The 13,332-nt window shown below is 39.8% G+C and overlaps 2 protein-coding genes across 2 annotated transcripts; one reads left to right on the top strand and one right to left on the bottom strand.

The window, feature by feature from the left end:
• Positions 1 to 2,266: 2,266 nt before the first annotated feature.
• pif1 (PIF1 5'-to-3' DNA helicase homolog) lies at positions 2,267 to 10,839 on the top strand. The gene is made up of 13 exons (XM_079348236.1): positions 2,267 to 2,421; positions 2,711 to 3,264; positions 3,355 to 3,478; positions 3,982 to 4,107; positions 4,741 to 4,894; positions 5,301 to 5,415; positions 6,324 to 6,430; positions 6,879 to 7,018; positions 7,683 to 7,789; positions 7,923 to 8,010; positions 8,701 to 8,846; positions 10,171 to 10,362; positions 10,497 to 10,839. Exons 2-13 carry the CDS (start codon positions 2,722 to 2,724, stop codon positions 10,539 to 10,541), a joined length of 1,887 nt encoding a protein of 628 aa, XP_079204362.1. The 5' UTR covers positions 2,267 to 2,421; positions 2,711 to 2,721; the 3' UTR covers positions 10,542 to 10,839.
• A 665-nt stretch (positions 10,840 to 11,504) lies between these two features.
• LOC306826739 (cytochrome b-c1 complex subunit 6, mitochondrial-like) lies at positions 11,505 to 13,249 on the bottom strand. Its single transcript, XM_079348238.1, has 4 exons — positions 13,094 to 13,249; positions 12,560 to 12,619; positions 11,797 to 11,958; positions 11,505 to 11,667 (listed from the first exon to the last, which is right to left on the bottom strand). Exons 1-4 carry the CDS (start codon positions 13,139 to 13,141, stop codon positions 11,635 to 11,637), a joined length of 303 nt encoding a protein of 100 aa, XP_079204364.1. The 5' UTR covers positions 13,142 to 13,249; the 3' UTR covers positions 11,505 to 11,634.
• Positions 13,250 to 13,332: the final 83 nt, after the last annotated feature.

The following is a 13,332-nucleotide window of genomic DNA, read 5'->3' as shown; positions in this document are numbered from 1 at the left end:
TTGCTGCAGGTCTTTTTTTGTTTATCTGTCATCCAGAGTATTAAAAGTTGTTGTGATTTTGACAGAGCCTTGTGCTGGTTATGTGCTCATATCTACCACACAGACTGTGTTATCTGTTGTAACATCAGAGGCCTGTGTTTACTATAAATATACCTTCTGCACAGATCACACAAGCACAGTCAACTTAACCCTCCTCTGTTGGAATCAACAACCCGCAGGAGAACAAACCACCTCAGGTTACAACTTTAAAGTTGTGAAATAACTGATTTGATGGGGAAAAAGTGATACGTTTCATTTTTTAACAGGAATATTTTATTGACATGAATAAACATAGGATGGACACTTTTCATTGCTTCGAAAACGCCCTCTCTTGCTGTTGAGCATATTAAACTCCACTTGAAATCTTCTCACAAAGGATGAAGTTCTGCCTAAAGAGAAAGCTCATTAACATTTTGCCTGCAGGAAGGTCATCATGTCGGAATGTTTTGCAGCGGCAAATAGACCCTTCTTTAGACTGGCCATCTTCAGTGTTCAAATGGACACCCACAAAGAAAAAAGATCAGAAAAACTTTTACAACATATGGACTTCATGTGTAGAGCTGTTCTAAACAACATTTTTATTGACGTATTCATAGGTTTTTATTAAAGTATGTGAAAAAGGAAAAAAAACTATGAAATATTGAGTATCAAATATGATATGAGGATTTTTTTTCATTATTCTGTTAGATAAATTAGGCGTTAACGTGTTGACAAGGACTGTGTCTTTAAACAGCACTAATCAATATTTTTGTTACTAATGTTTAATTAGGTGACTGTGTAAAAGATAAAAGGCGAGGTAACTAAAAAACAGATCACCAGGCTGGCCGATAACTCTAAGAGGAGGATAAGGTTTGTCTGTCTTCTCAAAGTGTCTACGAACACAAGTGCTTGTTAACAATCGTATAATTCAGGAATCGTAAGGACAGAGTCACATTGGAACATTGTTCTCTTTTTCTTTCTACACAAGTATTACCCAATTACAGTGCATGACAATCTCTCGATGTGAAGTCTAATGAACAAATGACTCAAAAGGCAAAAACTGTTGAATCTAAAACAGCTTGACTTGTTAATTCTTATGAAACACAAAGTTTAAGTTCAAGAAGTTTGTATTTGAATCAAACAAACTTCAAGGTAGTGGCATTATTTAACTTTTATATGCTGACGCAGGTCATGATTTGACTCTGAAATCAAGCGTAGGTACCTCATTAAGTTCTTCCTCGTCGCCTTATGGGTTCCAGAGACATTCATGGGATCCTGGTAGATGATTAGTGTGCTCATCGTGCCTGGCACAGTTCACAGCCCACATCTGAAGGATCAGGCATTAGTCACATTGAAATGTATTGTGTTCTACTAACCTTGTCTATGACAACTTCTCTGCTTTGAATTTAAGTCCTCTCTCCAATTCTGGTAAGCATAACAGGATTTACAGAAAGTGCAGCCACGTGAAGAAGATAAATACTTTGCTGATTGCTGGATGACTCTTGCCTTTGTGTTTTTTATTTTCAATAAAGAGTATGATGGTGAGCCAAAGATGTCTGATGTGCTATGTTGAGTGAAGAAGAAACTGCTTGTCTTGATAAACAAACCACCCAGTTGAGAAAAGGTCAAAGTGTCAAAGTGAAACAGCATCTCTGCTTTGAAATGGACGTTGATTGTGGGTTTAACACACCTGCACGCCAATAGAAGATTTTTAAATTCTTTCACATTTTTATTGATTAATTTTAGGCTAATGTAGACTATGAGCAGCTTTATAAACGGGTCCCAAACAAACACAAAAACAAACTAAACACAACCATGATTCTCTTTCATCCCCCTTTATGAACTATTTAGTATTTCTCTCTGAATGAACAACATTGTGATTGTGAACACGTAGCAGGACGAGCACAATATATCTGTTAAGTAGTGTTTTTTTTAAGTATAGTTTCACAGAAAGGGCGAACATACAAAATTAACATGACCGCGTTTGGTGCGCGCAAAAACGAAATGTAACATACGGAACTATCTGGCTCAATAGAGATAAAAATATATATATCGTCTATGTCTGGCTCACTGATTGTTTTTCTTTTTATAACTTACCTTTAATTTAAAGACGCCGACGTTATACTCCACTTCCTGGTAGCCATGCGTATTTCCCCAAAATATGACGTAATCTGAATCAACGCCAGGGATTTGTCGGTTTTACTCAGGGGCGTTTTTCCGTGCCTGCCATTGGACGCTAGATTAAATCTCCTCCGCGTGATTGGGCAGGAGGGTCGTTCAGCTATTGGCTGACTTCACGCTCTGACAATTTGAAAATTAGTGATCGTGTACACACAGAGAAGCAGCTGAGAAGAGAATACAGACAGAGAGAAAGATTAGGACGTGATTTGTTCGAAAATAAAGGTGAGATTTGGATTAAAGCTTCTGCGCTAATGTAATGTTATTTATACTCGTCACGTGCGGTTTTATAAGTAGTTACAGACTACAGTATGTTTCAACAACATCACGATGTTGAAGATTGATTGAATGAAGCTCAGCTGCGGTGAATTGTTTTAGTGATGGTTCAGTTTTAAAAGCCATCGTTGTCTTCCTTTTTATGCCTATTCGCCCTGAACTGTCAAATAATTATTAGGCCTTAATCAGAAGCTGTTTGAACTGATCCTCGACTATTGTTGACTATTCTCTTCAACAGAAGTTGTTGCAATGGAGGACGAAGCTCAGCTGCAATGCTCTGTGACGATGGAGCAGTTAAACTCCTCCGGCCAGGCCACTCGGAGGCAGGTCCTCCGTAAGGCCTCTGTTATTTTGGGCCGGAATGAGTTTCAGGAGATCATTCTCCGGATCCATGACGGAAAAGTCCCCCAAAGTCACCGTCTCAGAGAGTTCAAACTGTTCACAAAGTTTGCCAGAGAAGGGAAGTGCACGATCAAACTGATGCCCGAAAATATCCAGGTGCTCATGTCAAACTGTCCCACGGACAAGCTGAACCTTTTTCTGAAAACACTGAGCATCAAACACCAGGCTTGGCAGGCCAGTAAGCCTCTGAGTGACAGAGAGAAGCTCAAAGCTGGTCTGCCTCGCAGTTTCGAGGCCATCAGCCCGCTGCAGCAGAAAGACATCCAGAAGGTCAACGAGCTGAGGAGTAAAGCTGCTCCTAAAGGCCTGACTGACCGCACCAATAAGACCACCGTGGCAGGGACAGGAAAGCAGACCAAAAGGTCAAGATGTGACACTAACTTCAGCCCAGTAAGTTGAAAACACAAAACAACATGCACGTCACAAGCCTTCTTCTTTGTATACAATTTGTGTTTTTACAGGCTGTGTTGATTATTTCAGGTGAAGTCCAACCCAAGCAAGAAGCCCATCCTTTCTCTGCCAGCACGTAAGCTGAATAAGGAACAGGCAGCCGTCCTCGGTGCTGTACTGAGTGGAAAGAATGTTTTCTTCACTGGAAGCGCTGGTGGGTTTTTGACAATAAATACATTCAGATTTTAAGTCTGGAATCACTAGATGCCCTAAACAAGTTGTTCTTGCTCATCTGATTTTCTCAAACGTGAATGAATGAATTGAATTAAATGTATTTATTTACCTAATATGTCTGAAACCAGTTTTTCCTTGGTTTCTCTGTAAGCCACTTTGTGATGGGGGTTCTGAGAACCAAGCACTTTATGCACTATTCACTCAACCTGTTTACACATTTTATGTACTGTGCATTGTGGGTTTTCTATGTTTGTACATTGATGTGATTGTGTGGTATATGTGAGCAAACCAAGACAAATTCCTATTAACTTAATTGTTGACTGGCTAATAATAAACTTGAACTTGAGAAGTGCTTCTTACATAATCACAAGTGGTTTCTATTGTTAAAAAAAATGGCAAAAAATCATTTGAACTTTATTTAAATGTCTATGAGTATTTAGTTGTGGGTAATTATTTATGCTAAGCTCTTGATGTGTTTTCTAGGCACAGGGAAGTCCTTCCTGCTGAAGAGAATCATGGGATCGCTCCCTCCAAAGAGCACCTTTGCAACAGCGAGCACAGGAGTGGCTGCTTGTCACATCGGTGGAACAACGCTACACAACTTTGCTGGTCAGTTGTTATGGATATCTGGGGAGATGCAGCAGATTTTATGTAATCTTGACACAAATAGCACCCAGGAAATGACATGTAATCAAGGGTAGGAGATGAAAAATTATCAAAATAATTGGTGTACTGCCAATTTCACCTAAAAGCCTTTCCTAAATTGAGGTTGTGCTACCAGCTAAAAAAATTGCTTTCGACACTAAGGGAGCAACAAAAAGTCCTTTTTTTTTAAACTGATAAGTGTATTGATTATTTCACCATCTCTCTCACACACACACATAGTAGTCTACAAATAACCAGAGACCATGTGAACAAGAGTCCAAATTGGAGAGAATGTTTTACTGTCACAAAGATGAGTCAGAAGCCCAATAACCCACAATTACTCAAAAATCTAGAGTGGTGTTGTAATGGGTACTTTTTGAGACTTTACCTCTCTAACGATGTCTGTGTAATGGCATATTTTAGATTGAGTCTTTGATTTAATACCAGATAGAGTCTTGCATGTCTTTTTAAATGAATGCATGTTTTTACATCATAATGTACAGGAAAGGCTGGAATGACAATTTACATGAATGTGAATTTGTGTCTCCTCTGACCATCTGTCTTTCTACCTTGTGTGTGTATGTGTGCGCTCTTCAGGTATTGGCTCAGGCTCAGCTCCTCTGGAGCAGTGCATCGAGCTGGCTCAAAGGCCCGGCGTCCTGCAGCACTGGACTAGATGTCGACACCTCATCATCGATGAGATCTCCATGGTGGAGGCCCAGTTCTTCGACAAGCTTGAGTCAGTGGCCAGGTGAGATGAGATCAAAACTTAATAGTAAACTACTGTAAGTCTTAAAGTATTGTGGCATCCTCTCGCTTTCATCCAAAAATCTCAATTGGTGCATACATTTCATTTGATGAAGAGAATTTGTTCTTTTCACAAATTATAAAACAAATGTGATTCCTGTGACTTTCCTCAAACTCTTGATACCTGGATTAAAGCTCGTCAGTCAGCTGGTGTTGAGTAAACAGACACCCTTTTATACCTCACAACACTGCTTTGACAGATATGGCTGTTTGCCCAAACTGTAAATACATTTTAAAGAAGCACAGCCAAAAGATGGTTTAGTTTATCCTTAGTTGCAGTCATATAGAAGTTATTGTTTACTGTATTCATCTTTCATGACTTGGAAAGTCACATCACTGACCTCTCTTAGGTCGGTGAGGAGGTCTACGGAGCCGTTTGGAGGCATCCAGCTGATCATGTGTGGAGACTTCCTCCAGCTGCCTCCTGTGTCCAAGGGAAAGGAAAAGGCCAGTTTCTGCTTCCAGGTTAGACTGCTGTGAATCCTCCACTGTTGGTCAATGCCATCGTCTCAGTTAGTGCAGTCACACTGATGTACACCTTTACTGTACATTTTGACTATTATAATTTATTTCAATACTGTTTGACTAGCTTTGCCACAAACTGTTTTTTTTCATATACAGGCTGTCAGAGAAACATCCATTTAAAGGAGCAATATGGTACTCTGACGCATTGCGTCTAAAATTGTTATTACGGTCCAAATATTGGACAGAGCTTTTTTTTTTTTTTTCCCCTCCCTAGACAGAGACGATGCATAGGCGGGTTGCCATGTAGCAACAAGGAAGCGTGAGTGTTTAGCTGCTCTAACGTCTCCATTTTTCAAAAGCATCTCCAATATTTATCCTAGTTTCACTACGTCTCTTGTCGTTGAGCTCATTAGAAACATGCAAAAGCTTTTAAGGTCAGGGAGAATCAGTTTTATCTGAATTGCTTCTCTTGCTCGCTTACATCACTGCAACACCAGTTGGTCTGCCGTGATAACCGGTCTCATATCTGGCAAAATGAGGGGAGTCTAAGATGGTTGTGTGTGGGGGTGCCTTAAAACCGCCTACCTTCTCTGGTCAAAACAAATACAGACCAGAATCTAAACTTGGAAGGAGGAGGACATACTGGCTGCTGCATTGTTGTCACAGACGCCAGCACTTCATCAAAGCATGTTTTCTTGCTTTCCAGGTTTCCTTGCTTTTTTATATGATATAGTAAAGTTATCTTTTGATTTAATCCAATAAATATCTTAAATATTGCTCCTCTCAACTGGTATAATTTGATCTTTAGTTTCAACATGGGTGTTCCAATGTGTTGTGTTCTTCCATTATGCAAAAAGTTTTGAGTAGAGTGAGTCATTGGCATGTACTCATGGTGGTCTGTGCTTCAGGCCAGGAGTTGGCGGAAGGTCATCCAGCTCAACATGGAGCTCACAGAGGTACGGAGGCAAACGGACCAATCCTTCATCTCCCTCCTGCAGGCGGTGAGGGTGGGCAGGTAAGATGATGGACACTGTTAAAACAATCACATTTATTGCATAGATGTATTCCTGTTCTGCTTGTACATTCCCATTCCACGCACTTTTTTAAGATGCATGTTTGGGCTTTTTTTTTGTAAAGACAGGACAGTGGATAGTGGAAGAAATGGGGGAGAGAGATTGTGGAATGAAATGCAGAAGTGGGTTACAGGTATAGATTTGAAACCGGACCACCTGAGTCTGTAAATAAATAAAATAACCACTGTCACCTGTTCCCCTCCACACATATTTTTTGAAAGTACTACCAACAGAGTAGTTCATTGTGTTGTCAACCGTGTGTTCCATGATGCTTTTAGAGCTGTAGACACTGTTCAGATACAGCCACCCATGGTTAGTAGTTACACAGAACATTTTGCTCTGCAACAAATAGTTTTTCACTTCCCTTCTGTCTTAATAAACACCACTCAGGGTGACAGAGGAAGTGACTGCTAAGCTGCTGGAGAGCGCCTACCATCACATTGAGAGAGACGGCATCCTGGCCACCAGGCTTTGCACACACAAGGACGATGTGGAGCTCACAAACGAGAACAAACTCCAACAGCTGCCAGGTCTGAAATCTTAATTCTCCACTTTGAGCTTAAAGCTTTTCAGCTTGGAGAAAGTCTGACACAGATTCAGGTGAAAATTGGCAAGGCTGCTGTTTACTGGTTCAGTCACGTCTTGTGATCTTTTTGAAACCTATTTCCTGTAGAGATCAGGCTGTGGCAGAGTTCTCTTGTTAGATTCCTGCTGTTTCCTGTTCTGCAACCGGCTGGCATCAGAAACTGTGGGGAGTCTTTCTTATTGCTGGAAATTTTAATTAGTTTTTTTTTAACCATTTTCTTCTTTGAAGTTGTTAATCTGCATACTCAGCTTGGATAAATTTATGTTTAAAGAAAAAGTATAACAAAATCTGATTGGGGAAAAACCTTCGAGATAGTTTTTTTTTTTAATTAGGACCTTTCAGTAGGTGTGGATTTTGCTGCCCTCTGTAGACAAAGTAGGTAGAAATTAGTCCAATTTCAACCACTGATAATCTGGATTTTATAATCACCGTCTGTCTGAATGTGCTTGATCAAATCAATTTGCTCATAAATGAATAAATATGGATTACCTGACCCTGTATGGCAAGAAGGCACATTTGATCCAAAATGTTGATTTCAGATTTAACTGTTTGATGAACCGTCTTGTTCTGAATCGCTTTTTTAAAAATGAAGCTTTCCTGTCCCTCAGGCTCTGTGTGTGTGTTCGAGGCCTTGGACAGCGATCCTGCTCTTGTGAAGACCATAGACGCTCACAGTCCTGTTAACAGGGTCATCCAACTCAAAGTGGGAGCTCAGGTAGGCCTGTGTGTTTGTGTGTATCCCAAAGCTCCACTTTTGCATGTAACTTTGAAATGTTGACTTGTTTCAAGAGTTACACATTGAATGAAAACCACCTTTGACATCAGAAACGATGCTTGTTCTTTTCAAGGTCATGCTGACAAAAAACCTGGATGTCACTCGAGGTCTGGTGAATGGGGCGCGAGGGATCGTGATTGGATTCGAGTCTGGAAAACACGGTCAGTATAGTAACTTGATGTCAACATATTTGTTCAGAAAAGCCAGAATTAATTAAAAGTACTTGCATGTTAATGTGTCCAAAGTGACGAGATCAGCTGTAGATGACTTTCCCAGTTCAAGTAGGATGACCAAAGCCTAGCCTAGCCTAGCATAGGGGGATACAAACTTGCAAGCAACCACCACTTGACTAACTCAGAGTTAAAAATGATTTACTGTCGTATTGAAACTAAACTGAAAAGTTGCTTCTTCCTTTTTTTTTTTTTTTTTTTTTTTTTTTCCTTGGATGAGTGCAGGAAATTCTCCTGATGGAGATCAAGGAGAGAGATAGTGACATGTGAAAGAGAGGCAACAGTTGGATTTGAGGATTAAAGCCTCTGTACTTTGTTAGTGAGAGTTCATTTAATGACAAGTGACAACAAGAGTTCAAGTGCTAATTGTTTTTCTTTTCATCAGGTTTGGATTGAAGAAGACTTTTAAGTTTGTAACTGATAAACTGCTGCAATGAGTAGCTGCTAACATAAACGTATCTAATCCAAAGTCATGACCAAACCCTACAGGCAATCCCAGCCATCAGTATCTCTTAAAGAAAACTACAACATAGTTACTTTCACACAGCAGACAGCAGTTGTGAATAGTCTTTTGATTGTCTTTCCTGTGGTTTGTGTGCTGACTCATTCCTCGTTCCTCAGGACTCCCACGGGTGCGTTTCCTTTGTGGCGTCACAGAGGTGCTGAAGCCCGAGCGCTGGGTGTTTAAATCTGGAGGTGGGATCCACCTGAGTCGACAGCAGCTGCCCCTCAAATTGGCCTGGGCCATCTCCATCCACAAGAGCCAGGTTAGCACAGCCTCGCTCACAGCCACAGAGTACTGCCAACAATCAACGACTATAAAGAGAAAAAAGCTCCGTCTGATGGCTTTAATGTTACTGTCTGTAATCTATTGTTCAGTTCCGTGTTGCCATGGGACTTTAGTTAGCTGTCTGGGAGACTCTTTAATGAATGACTCACTTGATGAATAGACGTTTTCATTTAATTATCCTTTGCCTTATAGTTTTTCTTTTAACGGTGTATTTGTGGATACCTCCAGGGAGCTAGATATTGGATATGTGTGGACCATTGTCTCTGAGTTGGCCTTGAAGCTCAGTCATTGTCCACATTATTGCTTCTAATCCAAGGTTAAGAGCCTGGGGAGAGAGAGTGTCTCAGTAATAACATACTACGTTCAGATAATCACACTTTTTTTTTTTTTTTTTTTTCCTTTTTTTTTTTATTGCAGTTTCTCACACGAAAAAATGTTGTAGGAAAAATCTCCCAGTACATTGGGAGGGGAACTAAAACAAGACAAACATCAGGTCTACCTGCTTCTATTGGGCATTGTAACAAAATCCTCATAGTCTTGATTTGTCTGTCACCAGCAGGCCAAATTAAATTAGTTTAACTCGACGTGAATCCAACATGTGGAAGCACTTTGGCAGAATCAGGATTTTGAGTGACAGTATGTTTTTCTTAAATGTCCCCCAGAGGAATAAAATGGACCACCAGGGCTCCTTTTTAGAGCACTACAAAATTTTTAGTAAGAATGATGGCATCCACTTTTAAGACCTGGGTGTCACTGCGTAAAGAATTAATGTTCTTGAAGTGTGCTGATGGTCTGTTGAGGTTACCAAGACGCGAGTATGTAATTAAAACGTGACCATGATTTCAGTCGACCAGGGGCATCCTCTCCACCTCTGCTGTAATCCGTCAGCGTGCGATCAAGTAACTGCCTCCACCAATCCCTCAGCTGTCTCACTAGCAGCTCCCACTCTCCTCCCTCAGCAGATTGCGTCTGCAGACGCTGAAATTGCTCGGAGAGAAAAAGGTGCCTCTTGGTAATTGAGTTTACTAGTCAGAAGCAGTGCGTCACTGGTGGTTGACCCCCAGCAGAGGAGCTAAAGGAAAGAAGAAATCCATATCTGCAGTGACACAGAGAGAAAGTAGGAACAATAGAAAATTGATATTGGAGAATGATGAGGTGGAATTATTGATCGTGTGGCATTGGGATAATAATATAGTTGTACTGTCTCTAAGTTAATATCAAGCAATAGTGGTAACCCGTAGAGATGCGCTCTGCTTTCATCTTTCATTCTGACCTGTATCCACTTTGTTCATTCCTGTTAGGGGATGACTCTGGACTGTGTGGAGATCTCCCTGGCCCGTGTCTTTGAAAGCGGGCAGGCATACGTGGCCTTATCTAGGGCTCGGAGCCTGGAGGGTCTGAGAGTCATGGACTTTGACCCCCATGTGGTCAGAGCAGATCCAGATGTTCTCGTCTTCTACAAGAGACTGAGAAAGGAGAGGCTGCTCCTACAGGTGAGGATAGAGCTCTTCCTCTTGTCCTCATCAAAACCACAAGATAATGTAGTGCAATAAATGTTTTTAAAAAAATATATACATTTACATGTTCACACATTTAACGTTGTAAATGTCATCTGTGTTCTCTTCAGGCCTCCATGGAGGATTTTCTTGGCAACAGAGAAAACTCCAGGTGATGCGGTGAATTCATCATCATCCTCTCCAGTAACACTTTGCACCGTGTGCATGACTTATCTTCACATTACCCCTTTACATTGCACTCTGGACATTTAGGTTTTCTGAATTAACCGCCAACATGTCAAAACATTTTTACCTCACAGGTTACTTTTACAAAGGTCACAGTGACACCCAGTGGTTAATGCTGTAATCGTTTAAGATTTTTTGTTTTTAAATGCTGTTTTATAAAGAACTTTGATTTTTAATGTATTATCATGATTTTGGCATGTATGCAAATAAAGCTTTAGTCGTCTTGCATCTCTTGTTGGCTCACTGGTCTGTTAAAACCCACCACATGCACACTCAGAATTCTGCAACAAATGTTTTTACATTTTTGTACGTACGTGTTCATTTTCAAAACCTGGTTTTATTTCTTCTATGAGTGAGTGGTGAAGTTCACTTGCATAACCAATAATTACACCCAATTAAAACTGTTTATAATCTTACTATTTTCATCCAGGTATACTCTAGTTCATTCATAAATTTTAATCCCACCAAATCTTCATGTATTTTGTAAAATGTTATTTTTGCAGTATTGTCTACGTAACCCAACTTAACCCACTAACGTAGTCAGACATTTCCCTATATCAAACCCTCAAACAGGAGATCTTACATAGCTCCAAGTACGCTGATGCAAAAACTTCAATTTGTTACCAAAAAGAACTCAGTTAATGAATGATGCATCTCAGACAAGTTGTAAACCAAAAATAACTTTATAGTCCGGGGAGAATTGTGAATCCAAGATTTAACCTGAGAGAATCTGGTCCCAGAGCAGCATCGCTGTTTTTGCATTGAATGAAACACAGTGAGGGATTGCCTGATTTCCTTAATCAACTATTAATAACTATGATGCAACCATTTTCTTTAGAAGTGATTCTTATTCACATACTGCCTCTAACAACATAATGTACTCGATACAGAAATAGTGAAATTACAGAGTATTTAGTTTTGGAAATAATTTACATCAATACACAGGAAGACAACAGAACTACTTTGATTATTTTACAATGTAGAAGTTAAAGATTGTACAGCTGCAGGAGCTGGGAGAGCTGGTCATTTCACATTGTGGAAAAGCTTGTGTGCAACCTGTAATGATAAAGAGGACATAGTTAGCGCCTTTACTGATAAAAAAAAAAAAATCAATCCACAAGCAGCTTAACGTCTCATGATAAAGAAGGCCTATCGTATTTTCCTCCACCTCTGTCTGTCACTTACACAGTGGTCCCTTGCATGCAAGAAGTCAAAGAGTTCTTCTGTGCATTCCTCGTTAGTGCTGGACCTGGAGCCGACTCTGGCCTCGCAGATCTCCAGGCGCTCCTTTGTGTGCACACAGTGTTCAGTCTGCTCACACTTGGTTCTTATTGTTTCCAGAGGGTCCTGACAAGCACAAAAGAGAAATGACATGTAATAAAACCACAAAGACGTATGCTTTTGAAATCTTTGCAGTAAATGTAATCAAGCAGCTTTTTATCTAGAGAAAGGACGAGGAATATACACTTTTTAAAGAAACACTAAAGCCGCTCATCTCAAAGATAATACTTTGTTTGGGATTTGTCAGTCCTGTATTTTGTACAAATAATTTAAATCTACAGACTAACTAGGAATTATAGTTAAATAAGTAGAAGTATAGATGGCCTCAATGAACTGAAACTTTTATTATTGTATTAATGTCAATGTACTGTTAAACTTTCCACCACTGAATAAAACAAAACTACCGTAGTATACTGATGCGGAAAATAACCGATTGCATACAGCTTTGAAGAGGTTATTCAACATCTTCACTTAACTTGAACTTATACTCAGACTATTCCTTTAAGAGAAATTTCAAATGTCCTTAGTGTATACTTTATTGTCATGATACTTCTCCATATATGTTTTTCTTTTTTTACCCCTTACAAAGTTAGACTGTTTGTTATGGCAGCTGAATTCCCTATTAATTTTTAAAAGAAAATCATAAAATGTATATGGTCACACTTACCACCATGTCTTCCTCCTCCTCTTCTTCCTCCTCTTCTTCCTCAGCAGGAGCATCTTCTTCCTGTTCAGTGACAGAAATATAGCGGGTTTGTGTTGGTCTAAAAATAAAACATTTATAAAAAAAAAAGGACAACAAGCTGCATTTCAAACTAACTTGTGCTCTAAAACTATAATACTGAAAAAAAACCTCAATCAGATTGCAAAGTTCATTCATCATCTTCGTGTCTGTTCTATTTAATCCTGATGACACCATAGACCATCTACAACCCAATTGTCGCGTTACAAATAATATGTACCGTGCAGGAACAGGTATCAGACAAAAATATCAATAGACAATCAAAGTCATGTAATGAAACATTTACTTTTCATTTCAAAGGACCAGGTCATTCAAAAAAGGAGAAATGTAAATAAAGTGTTAAAGGAGCTCAGACTTGATAGTAACTGTGTTACATCACAAGCGTCAAATGGACCGGCAGACTTCAATGACACTATAAAGAAGCGACTAAAAACAAACACATCTGTACTTTTTAAATACCTCGTCTTCAGGGTCGCCGTATGTGAGCATCTTCCTCTCGAAAACCATGATTACGGCCTTTAATTTACCCACAAATGTCGGCAGAAGACGGTCGTCCTAGCTCGACTGCAATGCTTGTGGTTGAGGACGTGAGGTCGGTCACTCGAAGGAAACGACCAGAAAATCACCGGATAAAGTCTTCTATTGGTTGGATGGATTATTGATGTAGATCTGGACCAATCTCCTTCTTAGATGTTATG

This window comes from Symphodus melops, assembly GCF_947650265.1.
Source record: "Symphodus melops genome assembly, chromosome: 7".
In the NCBI taxonomy this organism is placed as follows: Eukaryota; Metazoa; Chordata; class Actinopteri; order Labriformes; family Labridae; genus Symphodus; species Symphodus melops.
Note: the sequence above shows the minus strand (reverse complement) of the source record. Positions and strands in the feature narration are given on the sequence as shown.